Source organism: Neovison vison, chromosome 11 (genome assembly GCF_020171115.1).
Source record: "Neovison vison isolate M4711 chromosome 11, ASM_NN_V1, whole genome shotgun sequence".
Classification (NCBI taxonomy): domain Eukaryota; kingdom Metazoa; phylum Chordata; class Mammalia; order Carnivora; family Mustelidae; genus Neogale; species Neogale vison.
Genome location: NC_058101.1, coordinates 91377343 through 91402094, shown reverse-complemented (window position 1 = coordinate 91402094; position 24752 = coordinate 91377343). Strand labels below are relative to the sequence as shown.

The 24752-nt window shown below is 37.5% G+C and overlaps 1 protein-coding gene across 1 annotated transcript in view; it reads left to right on the top strand.

Moving 5' to 3' along the window:
* Positions 1-13660: 13660 nt before the first annotated feature.
* The window catches only part of METTL14 (methyltransferase 14, N6-adenosine-methyltransferase subunit), a 28107-nt gene continuing 17015 nt past the window's right edge, over positions 13661-24752 (top strand). The window contains exons 1-5 of the mRNA XM_044224120.1: positions 13661-13841; positions 18977-19065; positions 20333-20420; positions 22059-22139; positions 22505-22592. Coding sequence (XP_044080055.1) covers positions 13776-13841; positions 18977-19065; positions 20333-20420; positions 22059-22139; positions 22505-22592 — 412 coding nt within the window. The 5' untranslated portion in view covers positions 13661-13775. The remainder of the gene's footprint in view (positions 13842-18976; positions 19066-20332; positions 20421-22058; positions 22140-22504; positions 22593-24752) is intronic.

Sequence of the window (24752 nt, the reverse complement as noted above, 5' to 3'; positions counted from 1 at the left end):
TTTCTAATCTTAATAATGATTGACATAATCCTCACAAACACAAATTGAGCTCTTTGAGGACCCCAGTTTTAAGAAAGTAAAGGGGTCCTTGACCAAAAGTTTGAGAACAACTTAATTATTTCATTGCTTTTGAATTTCAATTCAGGAACCTGTGATACAAAATAGGTTGATGACTTACTTGATCCAAGTCACAGAGCTAGTCATTTCATGGTTTGGGAATTTTAAATATTTTTACTTTATATTTTTATTTTGATATTTTTATAACTATTTCATAAAATAAATTACATTTATTTAAGTATAAGGATTTTTTGATATTTTAAAATCCTTTCAAAAAACCCATATGCTTCACCTTATGAAACTATATATTTCAAGTTCTAATTTCTTTGAGAAAGATTAATAGTATCATCCTTTCAGAATCAGAGTTACACCTTACATAAGTTGGCAATTCTTTTCCCAGTTCGATTATTCTGTTGAGTTCCACAGGATCTCAAGCAAATGAGTACTAACAACATCACAAAGTTTTTTTTTCATTTCAAAGGAATGTGTCTGCAAAGTTCTATTTATATATTACTATACACACATAAACTTTATACATTTATAAGTTTATAATGTATAGTTCATTGATTTTCTACTAAAGTTTTGAGGCTATCCTGAGATATCTAAGAGTCTTCTTCTAGAAACCCAATTATAAATTATCTGAGACAATTTTTCAGTCTAGCTAAATTCCAAATTTATCTTTAACTCTGACACAATCCGCCAAATTAATTTGTCACATGCAGTATAATCCCTCCAGAATCTCCAAGAATGTGGCATCCTTCATGGCATGAAGTCTTGAAACCATAATATAATAAATGTGTGCTCCACACTAATATAGGCACAAAAATCACACAGTACTTATAATAAATAGAAACTGTTTAACATAGCATCTTGATGAGGTAAGCTTGTGTTATATTATTTTAATAGAACAAGAGACTAAGCTGTAAAGGCCTGTTCAGACTTGCCTAGGGTTAATCATGAATTACTGGTAAAGCCCAAGGATAGGAATTTCTACTTTTTGAAGCTTATAACAACACAATACCAGGTATCCTCTCTTATGGTTAGGATCAAGATATATTTGAGATTTGTTTTGTTCTAAATTATGTCTGAGCATTTTATGCAACTTGAATAAAGGACATACTATGAGGTGGATTGATCAGAAATCATAACTCACTCTTCTTTGTTCTCCTAAATAATTAGCAATAGTATATACAGTCCCTTTTGAGGACATTTTGAATTTACCAGCAGTTGAAAACTCAAAAAGAAATGTACTTTTTGAAAAAGAAATGGAAGTATTCAATAGTTAATAAATATTAACTGAGTGACCCCATGTCCTAGGTATCTGAGATGTGATGGATAGGCAAGGACACTGCTCTGGTAGATTACCTTTGTGTGGGGGCAAATTAAACATGTAACTCCAGCCAGTGAAGTGTAACAAACAGATAATACAACAGAATGATGACATAAAATGACACGAGAAAAGCAAGCTTCCTTAAATAGGGCCATCAGTGAAGGCATCTTGTAGCAGTTAACCTCTGAACCGTGGAGTGACCTGAATGAGAAGTTAGGCCTACAAACAGTGGGGGGCAAACACAAGGGCCAAAAGTGTGAAGAAGCTTGCTGTGTTTGAGGGACAAACAGCAGGGGGCATCGCTATAGTTTAGTGCAGCAACATGAGATGAAGAGAGGTCAGGGGTTAGTGCATCAGGGTGAGGTCAGAGAAGCTAGGTAAACCAGATGTGGCAGGTTCTCACAGGTTGTTGTAGTTTAGATTTTGTTCTAAGCCTAATGGAAAACTGCAGGATCTTAAGTTAGAGACAGGTAATATACCTTACAGTTTTAAATTAAGGGGAGGAAGGAGGAGGGAAACCAGTTAAGTGAATGATGATGGTAATTTGAACCTGGGAGATAGCTGTAAAAATGGAGAAAAGTAGACATTTTTAGAATCTGTTTTGAAAGTGTTTCTTATAGGAACTACTGATGGTTTGGATGTGGGAGGTAAAGGAAAGAGAGGATGCATTTATTTCTACACAGAAAATGTTAGCTACTACTTATATCAAAAGCATAATCCATAAAAATAAAACTTACACTTCATCAAAATTAAAACCTTCATTCTGTAAAAGATTCTGGTAAGAGGGGAAAAAAGGCAAGTATAGATTGGAATAAAGTATTTGAAAATCACATATCTAACAAAAGACTAAAGCCTAGAATATATAAAGAATTCTCAAAACCCAATAATATAAAACAAACAATCCAGTTAATACATGAGTAAGAGACATGAAGAAACATTTCACCAAAAAAGATACAGAGATGGCAAATAAACTCATGAAATGATGTTCAACATCATTACTAAGGAAATGCAAATAAAACTACAATGAGATGGTTTTAGTAATTTAGAAAGCTTCTTCATTTCAAAATAAAGAATGTGTCTGCAATGTTCTATACCTCATCAGGGTGCTATATAAACTGCACACACAATATATATCAAAATGGGTAAAATAATAAATAGTGACACTGTCAAATGCCAGCAAGTATGTGGAGAAAGTGAATTACTCATACACTTCTGGTGGGAATATAAATGATATAGATGCTCTGGCAAACATTTTGGCAGTTTCTGTAAAAACTAAATATGCAACTACCATACAACACAGTAATTGTACTCTAGGCATTTATCCCAAAGGAATGAGACTTACATTCACACAAAAACCTCATATGAATGTTTGCAGCAGCTTTAATGCATAGCAACAAAAACGGGAAACAAACTACATGTCCTTCAACAATCATACTGTCAGACATGTTACTGCACAGGAATGATTATATAAATTATAGTACATCCACATCGTGGAATACTGCTTGGCAATAAAAATGGAATAAACTACTGATAAACAATCTGGATGAATCTCCAGAGAATTATGCTGAATATAAAAAGATAATCTCAAAAAGTCACATACTGTGTTATTCTATTTAAATAATATTCTTGACATGACAAAATTATAGAAATGGAGAACAGATTAGTGGTTTCCAGGGGTTGAGGAGGAGGTGGGAATGGGAGAGAAGTGGGTATTGCTAATAAATATAATTTATTAATCCAAAATAATTTAATAATCATAATAATTAATAAATTAATATAAATATATAAAAATACAAAGAGGGACCTCATGGAGATGGAAATGCTCTATCAATGTCAACACCCTGGTTGTGATGTTGTATTGTAGTTTTGCAAAATGTCACCACTGGGGGAAATCATTAAAGGATCACTGGATCTCTCTGTATTATTTCCTCCAACTGCACGAGAATCTATAATTATCTCAAAATAAAATGTTTACTATATATAGACAATTTAATTTACATACATAAAATGACATTGAAATGTCATGTTAATGTAAAACAGGACTTGTGACGTTTTGGCTAGGACCCCAAAAGAGTAAATTCAAGATTCCAAAGTGAAGACCATAACCATCCTGTAAGGACTTGTATGAAAAAGTTGAGGGTAATTGGCTGTCATGCTCTGAACAACTTTAACCACTTTAATAGACTCAAATCATTGAGAATTAGAGATTAGAGTTTATGGGCATCGTTGTTATGTTGTAATAGCACCCTTCCCCTTGAGGAACAGAAGTACAGAGTAGGCCCTCATCACCCTAAGTCACAAGAGGAGACTTTAGGAAGACCATTGGGAGAACTTAAGGTCTAGGGAACATGGGAGTGTTTACTTTCCCTTTGGAAAATCCAAAAAGCTAGAGAATTGCTGGCCAGTTGCTCAGAGGGCAGAAGTAAGAAGGGGTAACATGGCTGTGTAGAGTGGTCACTCTGTAACAGGATTTGTGCTTTTCTGAATTCTGGCAGTAAAACACTGCTCCCCAAGTCTCTTGGGGGCAAACAAAATGGTTTTCCCATGAACCAAATGTGGACCACTCACTTAAGAAAGCCAGCATGGGGTATTTTTTTAGGTTATGCCTAAAAGCATGACCAAGACTGGTGAACAGTCCTCTGCAGAAAGAAGCTAACTAACTAAATAAAGCCAAGGACCAGCAGGACGAGATGCATTAGCTCTTGTAATGGAACCCACATGGAGAGTGCAGTGGTCTTAGAAAAACCCATGAAAATGCTTACGAGAAAGAGTCCATTTTAAACATCTACCAAGTCCAGAAAGTGCCAATGCTAGATCATGAAGATAGTACTAGTTTAGCCGTAAATTTTCTTGTAAGCCACTTCCATTAAACCCCTCTGTCCCCGCATTCTAACCTTGGGAGGGACCACAGGCCTAACCAAGACAGAGTTGGAGTATCCTTGTGGAGAAAGAGAGAAGCAGCAGACTGCAGTCTCCTTTCTCTACCTCCTCTCCTGGACTCGTAGCTTTGTCTGCTATGGTCAAGGAGACAAGCCTTTAAACTTGAAAGCCAGATTTAAACTTTGACCTCATATTGTGATGGTTAAACTGAGACTGAAGTTTAAACACATAACTCTTTCTGATAACTAAGAATGACCAGAAAAAACATGAAGACTGCTTGAATTTTCACCCAGAAATCAGGGAAGCAGCAGCCTCACAGAAAGGGTAATGGAAAAAAATAATTTGATGAATTTTACACTATAAATCCTATTTATTCAGTATGCTAAATATAAGGTAATCTTCCTGTATATTTTAAGCAAACTTCTTCAAACTATACTATTGCATATATACATATATGTATATACACATGTGTACAGAACTATGTACTTTTCCCTCCTACTATGAATATCTGCTTTCAGCAAAAACCAATCTAGTCTTAGCTATAGATGTGCGACAGTTGCTTCTTCATAATATGATTTCCAGTTTTTCTGAATTATTTTACTTACTGAGCATGAATATAGTACTACAAATGTGAAATTACACAGTTTGGCTTGAGAGAAATGTTTTGCCATATGCAACATTGAGCCTTTAGTAGAATAGCAAAACCATTACAGTTGGAAATTTCAGTTAGAATCTAGCTCCTATTCAGGATGAGAAAGTGTCCAGTTTTTTCCCCTGAGTAAAGATTTTCAAATTTGTGTGGCCAATGGCCACAGCTGTTTTCTCTGCTAAATCTCACTGGGATCAACGTGCTTTGATTTATTGTATATAAGACCCATAAATGAATGGAAGAAAAAAAAGCAATAGAACTAATTCAAATCAGAAAGAATTCTGAATAACCAATGACTAGTGAGGAACTACTAATTCTGCACATTCCTAAGTCATCTGACATAAATGCCCAGAGAAGAATGCTGGGAATGGAGAATAAAGGGCAACTCCAGTGATTTCTTCTGGATGCACTCATTTATAATATGAAGCAGATTTAGCATGTTAGCCATAATTTGATTTTAGTATCTTTATTAGGATTGCCTTTTCATATTCACTTGAAATTAATTTTTCAGAATTCAGAAATTTAGGGGCATCTGGGTAGCTCAGTCTGTTAAGGGTCTGCCTTCAGCTCAGGTCATGATCTCAGGGTCTTGGGGTGGAGCCCTGCATTGGGCTCCATGCTTGGTGGGGGAGCCTGCTTCTCCCTCTCGGCTCCTTCCCCCTGCTGTATGCTCTCTCTCTTACTAAAAAGAAAAAAAAAATGGAATTCAGAAATTTAATTCCAAATAGTGTAAAAATTACAATACTTGCATTGGTAGCAAAAATGTCACACGCTTTAAAGAATGTATACAGCTAAATCAATCTTCGTGGTAGTTTGGTATAAAGTTAGAAAAATAATTTTTAGTGCTTTTCTTATCCAAATTCTACAATAGTGCCTTTCTTTATGATAATTTTTTTAAATAGTATAAAGTTCAGTAATACTTTGTAAATTCTGAGAACAGATCTTCTACCTTTTATTTTTTTGGTTATAAAATGATATATTTAAAATCCCAAATTTAAAAAAATCATGACTTGGGACGCCTGGGTGGCGCAGTTGGTTAAACGACTGCCTCCGGCTCAGGGCGTGATCCTGGAGTCCCGGGATCGAGTCCCACATCAGGCTCCCAGCTCCATGGGGAGTCTGCTTCTCCCTCTGACCTTCTCCTCGCTCATGCTCTCTCTCACTGTCTCCCTCTCTCAAATAAATAAAATAAAAAAAAAAAATCATGACTTAATGATGATATTATACCATTAGTCTCTCTTTAAATGTAGGTTTTATTTTATATTCATCACAGAATGCACTTTCTTTCCCTAATTATTTTGACCATTTCAAATTCTGGAGAGAGAGAATATCCAATTACAAAGTAAGAATTAAATTATAAAAACAAACACATAAAAAACAGCATAAAGCACTGAGGCTATTAGTTTGAATAAGCTACATCCCAAAATTTCATATTCTTTTAAAAACCACAGAATACGCTCCATGAAATGTTTGCTTCAGAAACAATTTCATCTATGTAAGTAATTTTATGGTAATCTTCTTAGAGAGAATCCTACATACTCTTACATATATTTCACTTAGGTAAGTTTTTAACTCAACATTTTCTGTAATACATATAGACACAGTGACTTGTTAAAGAAAATAAATTATAAAAGAGATAAATTAGGGATAAATTACTTTCCTTTCAAAGGAATATTTTACTTAGTAAGTCTTTTATCTCAAAGATCTTGAAAATAGTTGTAATTTTAGTGTTTTTAAATGGGAGTTGATTTACTGGAAATATGTGAGAAATTGTACAGAAATTATAAAACCTTTTCTAGAAAGTAGTATAATATATGCATTTCCTCCTAATTGTAAGTATTTATAAAGCCTCTTTCTTTAATGCTTTAAAATGTTTAAAATTTAAGTGCTTTAAAATGTGACAAGCATTTAAAAAAAAAAAAAACTACTGCAATACCATGTAGAGTAAATTAAAAAGAATTTCTGGGGCACCAAAGTGGCTCGGTCAGTTAAGCATCAGACTCTTCATCTCAGCCCAGGTCTTGATCTCAGGGTCATAAGTTCAAGTCCCACACTGGGTTTGGAGCCTACTTAAAAAACAAACAGAATTTCTGGGATTAGTCCACTCGTTGAAAGTTCATTTCCTGGGGCATCCGGGTGGCTCAGTCATTTAAACGTCTGCCTTCAGCTCAGGTCATGATCCCAGGGACCTGGGATTGAGTCCCACATTGGGCTCTCAGCTCAGTGAGGAGCCTGCTTCTCCCTCTACCTCTGCCTGCTGCTCTACCTACTTGTGCTCTCTCTCTCCGGCAAATAAATAAATAAAATCACAAAGAAAGTTCATTTCCCTCCATTTGACCTTTGTTGTATTTACTTCGGCAGTTATTTTGGTTGCAGTGAGAAAGTATAATTGGTTATCAATGGTCTATATACAATGCTGTCAAAACCTTGAGTTTTTCCTTTTCTTGTCATCTCTTTTCCATTAATCAATTCAGAAAAAAAGAAATAATTCCCACATTTTATCCTTTGATTTGCCTTTTACTTGCCTATTTTTGTCTTTTCATATATAATGGATACAATTCGTGACTGCCTTCCTTTCCCCTTATTATACTACTTTAACTTATGCTAACTCCACGTTGTTATTTTTCTAAGTTTCCTCTAGATGTCATAAGAAATTACCTTGATGCAATTGTAGCCTCCAAGTACACTACAAGCCAAGCTACCCCAGGGGTCATGGAATAGAAGGTTCACAGACCAGAGATTCTCAAATCACACATCCCTTAAAATCAAGAAGTAAGAGGTAGGGTAAGTTACCACACTTAGGATAGGGTAGAAAAGGGAAGGACCACACTCCATGAATCCCAAGTTATGCAATGTTCATATGTGTGCACTCTCTTTCTCACTTTGTGTGTGTCTGCTGCATTAGTCTTCCTCACTGATGACCTTGGGACAGACTGACATTCAGCCAGGGAGGTCAACAGAGAGAAGGTACCTGGGGCCAATGATAGACACACCATTAAAGAGAAGCAATGTCAAATATTCTTTTTTATTTTATTTATTTATTTGAGAGAGAGAGAGAGAGATTACAAGTAGGCAGAGAGGCAGGCAGAGCATGAGGGGAAAGCAGGCTCCCCCCTGAGCAGAGAGCCCGATGTGGGGCTTGATCCCAGGACCCTGAGATCATGACCTGGGCTGAAGTCAGAGTCTTAACCCACTGAGCCACACAGGTGCCCCCAGTGTCAAATGTTCTTGGCCATAGCTTTAGTTTGCCAATTAGACAATAGCCAATACCTGTAGTTATTATCAGCAATTCTTAGAGTACATTTGGGTCCAGAATATGACCACGGTGGCCGATGTAAGGGTGACATTGATGAGGGACAGAAGCAGAAAAATCTTCACCTTTGGCCCAGGAGGCTGACCGAAAGCCTGCAGTTTCAATAAGGATCAAATACATGCTGGTTGCTATATTATTTAAGGGTCTCATGACTGTCTGTAAATCTTGCCAATAGTTAACACTGAACTGAATGATAAGTACTAGGAAAATCTTGAGGTGTAATTTTACAAGTAGAAATTTGAAGAAGACATTCATGATCTAATATGCCCTGCATATCCCCTCTCTGTTGAACACTAAGCATATAACCACTAGCTTTATACAGCAGAAGCACAGCTCCTTCTGCCCACAGTTCCTGTCCCAGTGCTACTTAAATAAGAGACCGAAGATGTCTCAAGACTTCTTTCTGGATTGTTGTGTTCAACAATTCCACAACAACATGGTTGTCAGCCTAGACATGGTATGATCATGGTTTGGTGTTCCCATCACTTTCTATCTATAAACAACATTCTTGCTTGCTCCATCATAAATTTCATTTAGCCTATCTTGCTTTACATCTTTCAGGTTACTTAGTATCTATTTTTAGCACATCTTATAAGCTCTGCCTACTTCTCACAATCTACTTGCTTTCTCATTATTTGTACTTTACCATATCCTATGGGATTCATCCATCCCATTCTCTTCTCTCTAGCAGAACTGATTTTCTGTAAGAACACAGCAAATTAGCATTACTTTTACAAACATTTAAATAGTTTTCTTCAGGGCACCTGGGTGGCTCAGTGGGTTAAAGCCTCTGCCTTCGGCTCAGGTCATGATCCCAGAGTCTTGAAATTGGGCCACATCAGGCTCTCTGCTCTGCGGGGAGCCTGCTGCCTCCTCTCTCTCTCTCTCTGCCTGCCTCTCTGCCTACTTGTGATCTCTGTCTGTCAAATAAATAAAATCTTAAAAAAAATAGTTTTCTTCATCTATTCAGTGAAATGTATTGATATTAGGAAATCTGTATTATTTTACTCTTTTCACCTTGTCTTTTCTTACTTTCCTCTCAGTTTTGATCATTTATTTTTTATTTTATTTTATTTATTTGACAGAGAGAAACCAGGCAGAGAGGGAGACAGAGAGAGAAGAGGAAGCAGGCGCCCTGCGGAGCAGAGAGCCAGATGCGGGGTTCGATCCAAGGACCCCGGGACCATGACCCGAGCCGAAGGCAGAGGCTTCAACCCACTGAGCCACCCAGGAGCCCCAGTTTTGATCATTTTGAAAAGACAAAAGGGATGTTTAAGCAAATTCCCCAAATAAATCACACTTACTCAATTTTCTATGCATTTCCATTTGATAATGACATATAGGCGATGAAATATATCTCTTACTTTATATTCTAGGAAACCAATGCTTTAAGATATTTTAATGTAATCACAATACCCTTCAAAAAAATCTATTGACAAGTGATAAGAAAAACAATCTTCATCTCTGTTTCTTATGCAGTCCATGTGTTTGACACACAGGCTTGTTAAATATTCTCTTGTGCCATAGCTATACCACATCTTAGTAACTTAACGCACACACACAAAAAATACAGACTGGGAAACTTTCTGCACCTAATAACCATAAATGAATTTCTAACAACAATGTAGATTCAGAATTCTAACTGGCAGTCTATTTCTCCCAACACAGCTACCAACAACCAGTCTTTCCAAAAAAGCTCAGATAAGTTAGAGAGAGTTAGCCCTAATCAGTAGGTTCACCAATAAACATCTACTGAGTGTGTTCTTTACAAGGCACTGGCAGACAGCAGAAGTTATCAGCAGATTCTGACATTCATTTTACCTTTAGAGCTTTTCTAAAAAGTTCTACTAACCAAATGTTGTATTTTTTAAAAAGTCATTTGGAGCCTTTTCATCTTAGGAGAATTTTTCTCTTAATTATAAATTCATAAATGTACAAGAAAGGAGGCATGTTTGGAGAAAAGAGACAAAAACATCAATATGGGGGCGCCTGGGTGGCTCAGTGGGTTAAAGCCTCTGCCTTCGGCTCAGGTCATGATCCCGGCTCAGGTCATGATCCCGGTGTCCTGGGATGGAGCCCCGCATCCGGCTCTCTGCTCAGCGGGGAGCCTGCTTCCTCCTCCCTGCCTACTTGTAATCTCTGTCTGTCAAATAAATAAATAAAATCTTTAAAAAACCAACCAAACAAAAAAAAAAACCCATCAATATGCCTGGACAACTGGGTTTATAAAGGAGAGCAGAATGAAGCTGAGCAGGGTGGCAGAGTATTGCTCAGCATATAATGCTGAGTGGTGTAGATTTTTATCCTCTTGAACCTAGTGCTATACAGTATGGTAGACACTAACCAAATACGATTAATTAAATTTAATTAACTAAATAAAATAAAAATTCAGCTTCTTGGGCCTATCAGCCAGGTTTCAAATCCTCAGTGAATAAATAATGGCCAGTGGCAACTATATTGGTTAGTGGAGGAGCACATTTCCATTATTCTATAAAGTTCTGTTGGATGGTGCTGCCCTATAGACATTGAGGAAATGTAAAAATTTTGAAAAGAGTTGGAAATGATAAAATTATAATTTTCCAAGGATCTCTAGGAAGAAATTAATAAACTGGAAAATGGTAGCGCAATTAGGATATGAACCAGAATGCACATCATACGCAGACTGGGGTTGCAGAAATGAAGACTAGTATGTGTGTTTGTGTTACGGTTGGGGTCAGGGAAAGAACTATAGTAACGAAGTAAATATGGAGGGTGAAGGAAAGACAGAGTGCTTCTTATTTAGGAAAATGGGTGGGTATTAATCCTATTCTCTGAAATAGGAAACTGTAAAGGAGTGGAATACATATTTTTGAGAGGACAGGGGTAGATGATAAATCTAGATTATATCCCTGTTAAGTGTGAGATTGTAAGGGCATTTTTGTAAGATATACAGTAGGCAGTTAGATATATAAATTTTGAAGTCATTCTCAAGGAGCTTAGGAGGAGATACATAAAACGTTACATGGATTTCTCATTACTTCCTTAAAATCAGTATCTAGAAGTGAAAATTTTTTTCAAACAGTATGAATTATATGTGGAGGGTTTCCAGATTTCTTCTTCCTCCTTTCCCCACAACACACACTCCCTGGTGACTCTTACATTGCCATGATGAACAGATTTTATGCACAGGCATGTACAGTACTCTACTGATGAACTGATGGGGTCTGGTGTTTTGTAATGCATTGGTTGGGAGACAGATTTCAGAGTTGTAACACTTTCTTTGTAAAAACAATAACCTTCCTCCAGATTCCAATGATTTTGTAAATACTATAAAGTAGAATATATCTGCATCTTTATTAGTTTGGTTGCCAGGCAAGAAAACAGAAATCACTAAAAAAGTTCTAAACAGCATTTGCTATGGGGAAATGTTGACATAGGTGTTGAAGGCTAGAAGAGCAAAACAGGAAGGTGAGATTAAATTAGAAATTCCTAATGCTGGAAGTGGCTACCAGTTCCTAGAGCTGGTAAAAAAGAGGGTGCGGGCGGTATTATCAAAATCTGAGAGCAAACTCACAACTGGGGATGCTACATAAGGAGAGGAAAAGGGAAGGCAGGACCACTGGAGGGGCTGCTGCAATTGGCTCTGGGACTTTTAAAGGGTGCGGATGTCTCCCTGGATACCAGATGCAGAGAGAGAGAAAAGAAAAACAGTTTTCCCGTGTTCCATCTTACGATTTTCTGCTTGTGTTTCTTCCTGGGAAAATCATACAGAAAGCCATTTGACAAGGAAGGCTGAGAAATGTAGTCTATAGACTCTCGGGCCAACTATGATCACAGAGCAGAGTTTAGGAGAGTGTGGGGCTCAAATACCACAAGCAAATAACCTACACCATGCTTTGTAAACTACAAAAAAACAAAAACAAAAAAAATCTTATTTGGTTTCTAGTCTTTGACAGACTTGATAAACTCTAAGGTTCTATCACAGCATTTATTAAAATGATCAATAAATATCCATAAATATTTGAATGAACAAATGCCTATCCCTATCCTGATAAATAGTTCAGCTCAGTACACAACTTACATGATTGGCAGGAGATGCAACTGATTTTTAATGGAACACCTGAATTCATAAGTACAAGTTAGTATTATCTTTTAAAATATTGGCCCTTTGAAAGTTAGCATACTTCCAAACAGTACTGTCATTACTCAAGGGATATTTAGAACTGCTTTGAAATTGCCTTTCAGAGCTATTTCTTGAGAAATACAGGATAATTAGGAGAATGTATCCCTGCCCACTTTTGGCCTAGTCTGAGTCACCTGGTTTTGATCTGGAAGATTTATTTGGTTTCAAAAATTAAATCCACTCTCAAAGAATAAAGACTTGTTACTAATGTTGGTAAGTACTTGCCACAATTTCCAATTAAACTTGAGGCAACATGATGTCTGAGCCTACTTATGATACTTTGAATTTGGAATAAGACAACAAATGTGGTGGATAATAATAGTAGTAACTTAAAATTGGTCTTTATTGCCTTTCTATGAAGAGAGGAGAATCATCATTGTGCCCTGCTCACCCACACCCTCCCTAATTTCAGTAAGCTCTTTCCATATCCCAGGGCTATTTCCAGCCAAGACAAATGTATAAGCATAAATGTATAAAATCAAAAAAGCGCCGCTAGGCTCTGACGTCTAGGACATGAACCAAGACCACGTTTTACTATCACCCCCTTCCCTAAAGGGAAAAATCCATATACTTTTCCGCTTGCCGTACCCATACAGCATTCTGGTAAAACAGGAAACTTCTCAAGGGTTAGTGAAGTGTGGAGCACAGGCAGATGCAATGTACCCTGCCTGAAGGGAAACGTTAAGTAATAATAAGAATCTCAATAAGCACCTCGATGACACTACGTGCCGGGCTCCGTTTATTCCTTGTCTTCACAGTTCTGTGAGGTAGGCACTTCTAGAACCCCCATTTTACAAATGAGAAACCCGGGGCTCACGGAGGTGATTAACTAGCCAAGACTACTCATTCTTGAAGGACAGTCCAGGGTTCAAACCTGACACTCGGGTTCGAATTTGTGCTTTCCGTGAAGAGCTGCTATCTGGCCAATTTTAACCGTCAGTACCGGCAACTGGGGAACTAATGGAAAAGGGAATCAACAAAACGGTCCACACCTCGTAAACAGGGCTGATACACCAAAGAAGCCTGATGTCCCAAAGGAGGGAAAACGAGACACCCGGAGGTGGACCCACCCTGGAGCGGCTCTGACAGACGCAGTCGCAGGCGGCAGAAGCGCTTCCGAGACCGATCCGCCGCCACAACATCCCTCATCGGGTCCCTTCCTGATAGCGTCAAATCGCGGGCGTCCAGAAGGAGGAGGGACTTCCGGGCTCGGTGGAGCCAATACCGGCCGCGCCGGAAGTACCTATTGAGGAAAGGGTGAGAGATACCGGGTGGCTGAAGATCCCGATGAATCTTGTGTTCCACAGACTCAGAAGAAAAATCGGGTGGTTTTTCATCCGCTAATTGTCAGGCTTTGGGGGCAGTGGGAAGCAGGAGTTGGGACATGGACAGCCGCTTGCAGGAGATCCGGGAGCGGCAGAAGTTACGGCGACAGCTCCTTGCACAGCAGGTCCGCGGCCCAGGGAGGAATCGAGAATGCGCGTGCGCGGTTCCCTTCTCTTCCTCCTCCCCCTCTTTTCTGTCTTTGCCTACGCGTTGCGGCGCTTACTTCCCTGGTTCCGCAACCCTGATCCCTAGGCCTACCTGCCTTTCTTGCTCTTAACTGCCGCAGTACCTTGAATATTCTTCATCTGTGCCGCGGCCATTATGTTGCTAAACCGAACGCCACGATTGGTCCTCAGCAACCATTATGGAATGCGCGCCGAGTGTGCGGCGCAGGGCTCAATGATGGAGAGACAAAGCTTTGGTCTTTGTAAATAAATTACCGTAGTTCCCGCCAGGGAGAGTGATTTGTTATCCCTTAAGTTTCTCTAAACTATTTAAATGGTCGTCTGTGTCAGGCCTTTCTTCTTAGTACCTAGTTCTTGAGATTGTGGCTTCCTTGTGAAATAGATTTATAGTGTTTTCTTTGGGATCATATCTAAAGACTGCATTAGAAGTAGCCCGAGTGTAAATCTTAGTTTGTCCATCTTGTGTGTTGCTAAGTACTGTATCTTCGTCATCACCCACTGCTAATACTTGAATTCTCACTCTGTTTAAGCCACAGTAAACATTTGGAATAGATATCATTGACGTCCCTTACCAAATAATGAAACAGGCTAGAGAGGTTAGGTAGTTTTTGCCCCGTGTCACTCACCGCTAGGCTAGAAAATTGAACCCAGGTGAGTCTCTCCGAAGCTCGTGTGTGAATTAACACTTGATCAGGAGAGTACACATGCAGAAAACGCAGATGTACACTTTTACTTAGAGTCAGAGTTTGTGTTTCCCATCCTACCATTCATATCACTAAAAGTGATTGAGGAAATACTACGAGGTTTTAATGAGGCATCTTACTGTTATTTTTCAGTAATGAATCTTGGTTTTAGTAAATGAAAATTTGAAACCTATACTCTTAGGATCTGATGAAAAGGCTTATGGTGTATATATATGTATTAAATATATATGGTTATAGTATATGTAACCATATGTGGTTATGGTGTATATAACCATATATGGTTATGGTATTTATAGTCGTATATGGTTATGGTATTTATAGTCATATATGGTTATGGTATATATAGTGTTAAAAATGTGGGAATTTGGAATCAGACCTGTTCTGTCCCTCTAGCATTATGATCTGGGACAAATCAGGTATCTTTTCCAAGCCTTCTTTCTTGTACCTTCTTTTATTGTGTTGGCTTTAGAATATTCAGTTGCTTTGTTACCACCAAGTAAGGTTCTTATTTTTTAGTTTTTTTAGATTTTAGTTTTAGTTTAGTTTTCTTTGACTCAAAATGCATTCATAAATGGTTACTTTTGTGTCTTATTATACACGAGGGGATCTAGTAATCCCCTGGCAATTCAACTATGAATAAAAAGTGGTCCTTACCCTAAAAGAGCTTGCATAGTGCGAAAAATTTAATGATGGGTGCCTTTATTAAGTACCTTTAATGAATCAAGACTCTGCTAAGCTTTTTATATACATTATCTTCAATCCTGCAAGTCAGATGCTATTTGCATCTTATAGATGAAGAAAATAGAGCTCAAAGAGTTTAAGTTACATACTGAAGTCCACAAAGTTTATAAGGTTGCAAGCTTGTAGTTTTAGGCTTTTCCATGCTCTTTCCAGTACACTAGCTGCTCCCTAGTCTTCTAGTTGGTTAGGAACTATTTCCACTTAAGTAAGAATATCTGATATAATCAATGACAGACCTCCACTTTAGCAACTAATTTCAGCCTTTCTTTTAATTGTTTTCTCTATTTGAACAACACAGATTACTCTCCAGAATGTGGTTTGTGCAATTTATACTTTACAATTTTTTTTAAAATTGTACTTATTTTTTTTGCTTTTATCATTTATTTTTTTATTTTTTATTTTTTATTTTTTTTAAGATTTTATTTATTTATTTGACAGGCAGAGAACACAATTAGGCAGAGAGGCAGGCAGAGAGAGAGGGCGAAGCAGGCTCCCTGCGAAGCAGAGAGCCTGATGCGGGGCTCGGTCCCAGGACCCTGGGATCATGACCTGAGCCGAAGGCAGAGGCTTTGACACACTGAGCCACCCAGGCGCCCCTTGTTTATTTTTTTAAAGAAAATTTATTTTTTTTTCAGTGTTCCAAAATTCATTGTTTATGCACCACACTCAGTGCTCCATGCAATACGTGCCCTTCATAATACCCACCACCAGGCTAACCCAACCCCCCACCCCTCCCCTCTAAAACCCTCAGTTTGTTTCTCAGAGTCCACAGTCTTGTGGTTTGTCTCCCCCTCCAATTTCTCCCAACTCACTTCTCTCCATCTCCCATGTCGTCCATGTTATTCCTTATGCTCCACAAGTAAGTGAAAACATATGATAATTGATTCTGTCTGTTTGACTTATTTCACTCAGCATAATCTCTTACAGTCTCTTCCATGTTGATACAAAAGTTGGGTATTCATCCTTTCTGATATGTGGACCATATCTTCTTTATCCATTCGTCTGTTGAAGGGCATCTTGGTTCTTTCCACAGTTTGGCCACTGTGGCCATTGCTGCTATGAACATCGGGATACATATGGCTCTTCTTTTTACTATATCTGTATCTTTGGGCTAAATACCCAGTAGTGCAATTGCAGGGTCATAGGGTAGCTCTATTTTTAATTTCTTAAGGAATCTCCACACTGTTTTCCAAAGTGGCTGCACCAACTTGCATTCTGTCCTCCTTCCTTTCTGATTTCTGTGCATCTACTGTAGCACAGCTCAGGTCAGAACATTGTAATGAAAACTGTCTTGATCTCTCTGACTAAGGGTCTTCTTCCAGCTGGTGTTCGTTGTCCTTACTGATGAGTGCACTACTTAACATTATTTATTGTTATACAGAATATAAATGTCAGCAACTTACACCTGCTTTTTACTTAGCTATAGCTTTGTTCCCCAAAAAATCGTATATGCTTTTAAATGATACCAAATTGTCGAAATTGTTAAAATAACATATTTATTGCTTCCATAACAGAAAATCTATGATTTACTTATTCCAGTCATTCCACAGATTTGTTTTTTGTTTTTGGAGCATGTGAGAACAATTATATATGTCAGTAGAATTTTAACTTAAAGCATTTCTAATGTAATACATTGTATTCTAATGTAGTAGGAAATCTAATCGGTTCATGCAAATATTGAGCATCTACTCTTGGAGTCAGCATTATACAAGCTGTGAACATACAGATACCAAGAGGACAGCGTTCATCTGCTTAGAGAAGTTAAATGTAACTTGCGGAGCAGTAAACAAAAGTAAAGATAAAATAATTTAAGTGTAAAATAATCAAAAGTTGTGATAAAGACCTTGAAACCATATGAACAGGAAGTAAACAAAAGTAAGACCTAAAATAATTGAAAGTTGTGTTAAGTACTATGATCCAAATAAGGAAATAAAAAGGAGAAAAGTGGAAGGAGGCTACCTATTCTATGTACTCCTTAAGGAAATCACTTGTCCTCATCTGAGACCTGAAGAGAGAGGAGTCAGTCATGGGAAGATTAGAAATCATTTTAACTATGGGAAATAGATGTGTCTTTTAACTAATGAGAATAGGGTTCAGGAAGATTTTATGGGAGAGTTAAAATGTCAGGAACATTTGATATATAGTAAGAGATCTGTCATTGAGAAATCTTAGGGGAGTCATGAAGTAGGCAGACTAAAAAGGCAGTGGTGATTGCTTAAGATCAAGGCTAGGGACTTGTAGCTCTGATATTTTAGTATATTCCCTTTCCTGAGCTAAAGAGACTATTTAATGCAGATTTCCTCATGCCCTGCTTAAAAATATAAAATTGTCCCTTTATATAAAATATAAAATTGTCCCTCAGGGCCTCATGTCCCTCAGTTGTTCATTTGGCTTTTATTTATTTATTTTTTAATTAATTAATTTTATTAATTTTTTTAAAGGTTATTTATTTATTTATTTGACAGACAGAGATCACAAGTAGGCAGAGAGGCAGGCAGAGAGAGGAAGGGAAGCAGTCTCCCTGCCGAGCAGAGAGCCAGATGTGGGGCTCGATCCCAGGACCCTGATATCATGACCCAAGCAGAAGGCAGAGGCTTTAACCCACTGAGCCACCCAGGCTCCCCTTGTTTATTTATTTGACAGAGATCACAAGTAGGCAGAAAGATAGGCAGAGAAAGAGGCAGAAGCAGGCTCCCTGCTGAGCAGAGAGCCTGATGTGGGGTGGATCCCAGGACCCTGAGACCATGACCCAAGTCAAAGGCAGTGGCTTAACCCACTGAGCCACCCATGTGCCCCTTCATTTGGCTTTTAAAGATGTCCATGAACTGGGTGCCTGGGTGGCTCCGATGGTTAAAGCCTTTGGCTTAGGTCATGATCTTGGGGTCCTGGGATTGAGTACCACATCGGGCTCCCTGCTCAGTGGGGAGCCTGCTTCCCCTTTCCCCATCTATTTCCCCCTCCTTGTGCTCTTTCTCTCACTCTCAAATAAATAAATAAAATCTTTAAAAAAAAAAAAAAAAAGATGTCCATGAACTGATCCCATTTTGTGTAGCCAGCTTATCTCAACTAGTTATTTGTTGTATTTTGCAGAACTTCCCTGACTGCCAAACAGGATTTGCATTACCACTTTTTAGGTATTATTAAAATTCAGTGTTGTGCCCATAAATCATTGTATAAAGACTTGGCTTGAATAAAACTGGATAAATATTTATTACAACACAAGATAAATAAGGTATAATATAGGAGCTGATGGATACAAAGTGTTAATGCCTACCACTCTGTATACACTATATGTGAGCTGCTTTTTTTGTTTTTGCTACTACTACTAAATTGTGTTTTTTTGTTTACTTGAAAAGTAGAGGATGGCTAAAATTGTCTTAATTTCAAATACAACTGAAGATATAAAATGCTTGCTAGCTCTCAGATTTTTTCCTAATTAACATGGTTTTGTTCCAAGGTATTTCCTATTTTTCCTACAAGGTAATTAATCCACTTGCCTGCTGAAGGAGTTTGAGTTTGTTTGTTTGTTTGTTTGTTTTCAAATACCTGATATATTCAGTGTTGCTGTTCAGGCAAGAAAGGCTATCCGGTGCATTATGATCTAATTTTTGGTTTTTGTCCTTTCTCAGTTGGGAGCAGAAAGTGCCGATAGCATTGGTGCTGTGTTAAATAGCAAAGATGAGCAGAGAGAAATTGCTGAAACAAGAGAAACTTGCAGGTCAGTTGAATCTTTTTTTTTTTTTAGGGACATGTTAATATTGTGAAAGGGTTATTGTTTGCTTTTAAAAAAATTTTATTAGAGGGCGAGCATTGGGCTGGGGGGCAGAGGGAAAGGGACAAGCAGACTACCTGCTGAGCAGGGGACCCCCCCCCCGACTATGGGGCTTACTCCCAAGACCCCAGATCATGACCTGAGCCAAAGGCAGACATTTAACTGGTTGAGCCACCAAGGCACCCCTGGTTATTGTTTTGACAAACAAATAATCCTAGGTATGAAGTGTGTTATGACAAGCATCAAAGTAAAGATTTCAGAAGTACTGATTTTTGGGGCGCCTGGGTGGCTCAGTGGGTTAGGCCACTGCCTTCGGCTCGGGTCGTGATCTCAGGGTCCTGGGATCGAGCCCCACATTTGGTTCTCTGCTCAGCAGGGAGCCTGCTTCCTCTCTCTCTGCCTGGCTCTCTGCCTGCTTGTGATCTCTCTCTGTCAAAAAATAAATAAAATCTTTAAAAAAAAAAAAAAGAAATACTGATTTTTGGTTTTTAGTATTCATGAACTATGAAGTACTTTCTGAATATAGTAAGTTCTCATTCATAAAGTAGTTAGAATGGAATTTTAGACTAAGAATTAGCTTATACACCATGGATTAAATTGTTATATTTACAAATTCTTTTCTTTTTTTTTAAAGATTTTATTTATTTATTTGTCAGAGAGAGAGCGAGCGAGCACATGCAGACAGAGTGGCAGGAAGAGAGAGAGAAGCAGGCTCCCTGCTGAGCAAGGAACCCGATGTGGGACTCGATCCCAGGACTCTGGGATCATGACCTGAGCTGAAGGCAGCCGCTTAACCAACTGAGCCACCCAGGTGTCCCATATTTACAAATTCTTAGAAAGAAAAACATACTTTACCCTAAAAGTGGTATTCATTTGGTAGTTCATAAAACACTTCAGAATTTTTCAGTATTCTGGTTATTAATTTGAATATCAATTTTGCTTAAGGCAATTCAGAATGATATGTAATATAGAAGTTTCTTTTTGCCATACATCCGTCATAAAAGCTTATTTTCCTGTTTGGTTGCTTTCTCATAAAAGTAAAATACAGAATTGACAATGAGGTTTTGTGATTTTTTTTTTTTTAATTTATAAACTAGATGAATGAATAAATACTGTTTAATCAGAAAAAATGTGCCTTGTTCTGTTTTTATTAATAGCTGCCATTTATACATCTTTCTATACCTGTGTGTGACACTTCAGTTTTAATTTTTAGGGCTTCCTACGATACCTCTGCTCCAAATGCAAAACGTAAGTATCAGGATGAAGGAGAGACAGATGAAGACAAAATGGAAGAATATAAGGCAAGTAGAGAACAGGGCAATTTTCTGGTCAAGAAAAATATAAATCCTTACCATAATAGATTCTTTTTCTTTTAAATTTATTTTTATTATTTTTTTAAGATTTTATTTATTTATTTGAAAGAGAGAAAGTACACAGAGAGGGAGTGCAGACTCCCCGCTGTGCAGGGAGCCCAACATAAGGTCTCAATCCCAGGGGATCATGACCCAAGCCAAAGGCAGACACTGAGCCACCCTGGCGCCCCACAGTAGATTCTTATCCAGGAAAATAAATTTAATGAAAGCTCAATTTTAAGCTTTCTAAAGTAAATGTCAGTAGCCTATGTATACAGGCATACCTTGGAGATATTGTAGGTTTGGTTCCAGACCATCACAAAGAAGTGAATATTGCAGTAAAGCAAGTCAAGTGAAATTTTTGGTCTCCCATTGCTTATAAAAGTTATGTCTACACTATCTTATAGTCTGTTAAATGTGCAGTAGCATTAATATCCAAAAAGCAAGATATATACCTTAACTTAAAAATACTTTATTGCTGGGATGCCTGGGTGGCTTAGTCAGTTAAGGATCTGCCTTTGGCTCTGTTCGTGAGCCCAGGGTCCTGGGGTCGAGTCCCACATCAGGTTTCTTGCTCAGCTAGGGGCCTGCTTCTCCTTCTGCGTGCTGCTCCCCCTGCTTGTGTTCTCTCTGTCTCTGACAAATAAAAAATCTTTTAAAAAAATGCTTTATTGCTAAAAATGCTAGCCATCTTTTGAGCTTTTCAGTGAGTTTTTAATCTTTTTCTTTTTGCTGGTGGAGGGTCTTGCAGGGTTGCTACAGCTTCCACATCAGTGCTTGCTGCTTCACCTTACACTTTTATGTTGTGGAGATGGTTTCTTTCCTTAAACCTCATGAATTGACCTTTATTAGCTTCCAGCTTTCCTTCTGTGGCGTCCTTACCTCTCTCAGGCCTCATAGAATTGAAGAGAGTGAGGGGCTTGCTCTAGATTAGGTTTTGGCCAAAGGGAATGCTGTGGCTGGTTTGATTTTCTCTCCAGACCAATAAGCTTTTTACGTATCAGAAATAAGCCTGTTTACTTTCTTACCATCTGATAAAAATAGTAGTTTCATATGGTTTTTAAGAGAAATAAAATTGTCCCATTGGTGGTCATGTCTTTCATGATTTGAGCTAAATCCCAGTATATACAGTATAATGAGATAAATAATATTAGACAATTCAGCCAACAAAACAGTAGTTATAGACAGGTATTTATTGATGAGAATGAAAAGGAAATTTTTATTTATTATAAAAATAACTAGGTAATGAAAAGCATGCAGACTTCAGAGTTTGACTTTAATGATAATTTGAAAAATTGTATTTTAGGGAAATGAAATATTTATATTGAGTCTTGGGGTGCTTGGGTGACTCACCTGGTTAAGCATCTGCCTTCGGCTCAGGTCATGATTCCAGGGTCCTGGGATTGAGCTCCACATCAGGCTCCTTGCTCAGCTCCCTCTGCCTGCTGCTCCTCCTGCTGATGTTCTCTATCAAATAAATAAAATCTTTAAAAAAAAGTTATATTGAGTCTTACTACTCAAGATATCATAAATACATAAAATATTCCTTCTATACATAAAATGTCTGTTTAATCTTCCTTTTCCAAGGATGAATTAGAAATGCAACAGGAAGAAGAGAATTTACCTTATGAAGAAGAGATTTATAAAGATTCTAGTACTTTTCTTAAGGTAAATAAATTTTCATATTATAAGTCTTCACATTTCAGCTCTATGCATGAAAAAATTTTAAATACTTTTTTCAGTATTTTTCAGTTTTTGAGGAATCATTATAAAATAAAAATCATTTTAAAATTATTCTTGATATAATCCTCTGATACTTGGCTGTTTAGGATGAGATAATGCTAAATCAATGTCTGTAGCCACTAAAGATTATTACTGTCATTTTAGTTGTGTTTCCAAATATTACTAATTTTTTAAAAATCTGTGTATCAACTTCTATTTTGTATGGCCTCATAATAAAAAATAAAGTACAGAGTTAGTGTATCTGCCATTAGAGTAAAATGCTCTTAATTTAATTTTGACTTTTTCTTTAGGGAACGCAGAGTTTAAATCCCCATAATGATTACTGCCAACATTTTGTAGACACTGGACATAGACCTCAAAATTTCATCAGGGATGTAGGTATGTTAGATTTGTTGGGAATATACTATTGCTAACTCTTGATTACATGCATGTACTTTATCCATTTTGTAGATTATTTCTAACAAAATCATTTTTCCTGACTTGGCTTTTCTAATTCCAGAATTATTTTTCCTGGCTTCCTATTTTCATTCTCCATATTTCTAGTATACCCTCCTTTCCTTCCAGCAGTGTTACTCCCTTCCTTCCTTCCTTCCTTCTTCCGTTTGGTTCTGTGACTATCCTTGCATTTTTATTTTATCTTCATTTATTCCCTCTTTGGTGCTTTGCCTTTTGTTTGTAGGCCTGATTTTCTCACCTATATTATTTTTTCCCTTGTCTCCTAACGAATTTAACATTTCATGCAAGCCGACTCTGTTGGCAACAAATTTCCTCAAATTTTTTTTTCTAAGAAAGTATTTCTCTTTCACTTTTGAAGAATAATTTCAGTTTCACCGAGTTTAGGATTCTTGACTGGTGTTTTATTCCTTTCAGCACTTTAAATGTTTCACTCTAATCTTTTCTTCCTTGCATGTTTCTAAGATACTGGATATAACTGTTGTCTTTTTGTTTATCTTTCTATTTGTTCTTCTGTAGGCATGGTGTTTTTTCCCTCTGGTTTCTTTAGGATTTTTTCTTTATCTTTAACATTCTGTAGTTTGAAAATGATATGCCGTAAGTTTAGGGTTTTTGGCATTATACTGTTTGATAGTCTCTCTGCTTTCTGGATTTGGTTTGTTGTCTGATATTAATTTGGAGAAATTCTCAGTCATTTTTATTTTAGATATTTCTTCTCTTCTCTCTCTCGTTCTTCTGGTATTTCCCTTACACACGTTACATCTTTTGTAATTGTCCCATGGTTCTTGGATTTTCTAGCTTTTTTTTGTTGTTTTTTTGTTTTTTTCAGATTTTGTTCTCTTTGCTTTTCAATTTTTGAGATATCCTCAAGCTCAGAGGTTCTTTCCTCAGCCCCTCTCCAGTTTACTAAGTCCCTCAAATGTATTACCCCTGCATTTTTAAAAAGAGCTTTATTGAGATAATTCATGTTCCATATAGGTCACCCATTTTAAAGGGTATAATTCTGGTTTGTTTTGTTTTGTTTTCATTTTTTTTCCAATTTATTTATTTTCAGAAAAACAGTATTCATTATTTTTTCACCACACCCAGTGCTCCATGCAAGCCGTGCCCTCTATAATACCCACCACCTGGTACCCCAACCTCCCACCCCCCCGCCACTTCAAACCGCTCAGATTGTTTTTCAGAGTCCATAGTCTCTCATGGTTCACCACCCCTTCCAATTTATCCAAAAGCACATACCCTCCCCAATGTCCACAACCCTACCCTCCCTCTCCCAACCCCCCTCCCCCCAGCAACCCACAGTTTGTTTCGTGAGATTAAGAGTCACTTATGGTTTGTCTCCCTCCCTATCCCATCTTGTTTCATGGATTCTTCTCCTACCCACTTAAGCCCCCATGTTGCATCACTGCTTCCTGTTTTGTTTTTAGTAAATCCAGTTTGTGCAGTCATTACCACAATCTAATTTTCATCTCCACTAAAGAAACTCAGTACCCATTACTAGTTAGTTCCCATGACCTCCTCCTCACCTGCCCCCAACCTTAAGTAAACATTAACTTTCTATTTCTAGCAATTTGCCTATTCTAAACATTTCACATCAGTGGAATTGTACAATATGTGGTATTTTGTGACTGACTTCTTTCACTTGGCACAGTGTTTTCAAGGGTTGTGGCATAAACCAGTATTTCATTTATTTTGACTGCCAAATAATATTCCATTGTTTGTATATACCCCATTTTGTTTATCCATTCATTTGGGTTGTTTCCACTTTTTGACTGTTATAAATTGCTGCATGAATATTCATGTAAAATTCTTGTGTAAACATATGTTTTCATTTCTCCTAGGCATATAGCTAAGAGTAGAATTGTTGGGTCATGTGTTAATTCTCTGTTTAGCTTTGGGGGAGCTGCACAATTACTTTTCAAAGCAGCTGTACCATTTGACATTCTTCCCAATAGTTTATCAGGGTTCCAGTTTCTTCCCATTTACTGTTATCTATCTTTTTAATTATAGCCATTCTAGTGGGTATGAGGGGATTTTGACTTGCATTTTCCTAGTGATGATTAATGATGTTCGGCATCTTTTCAT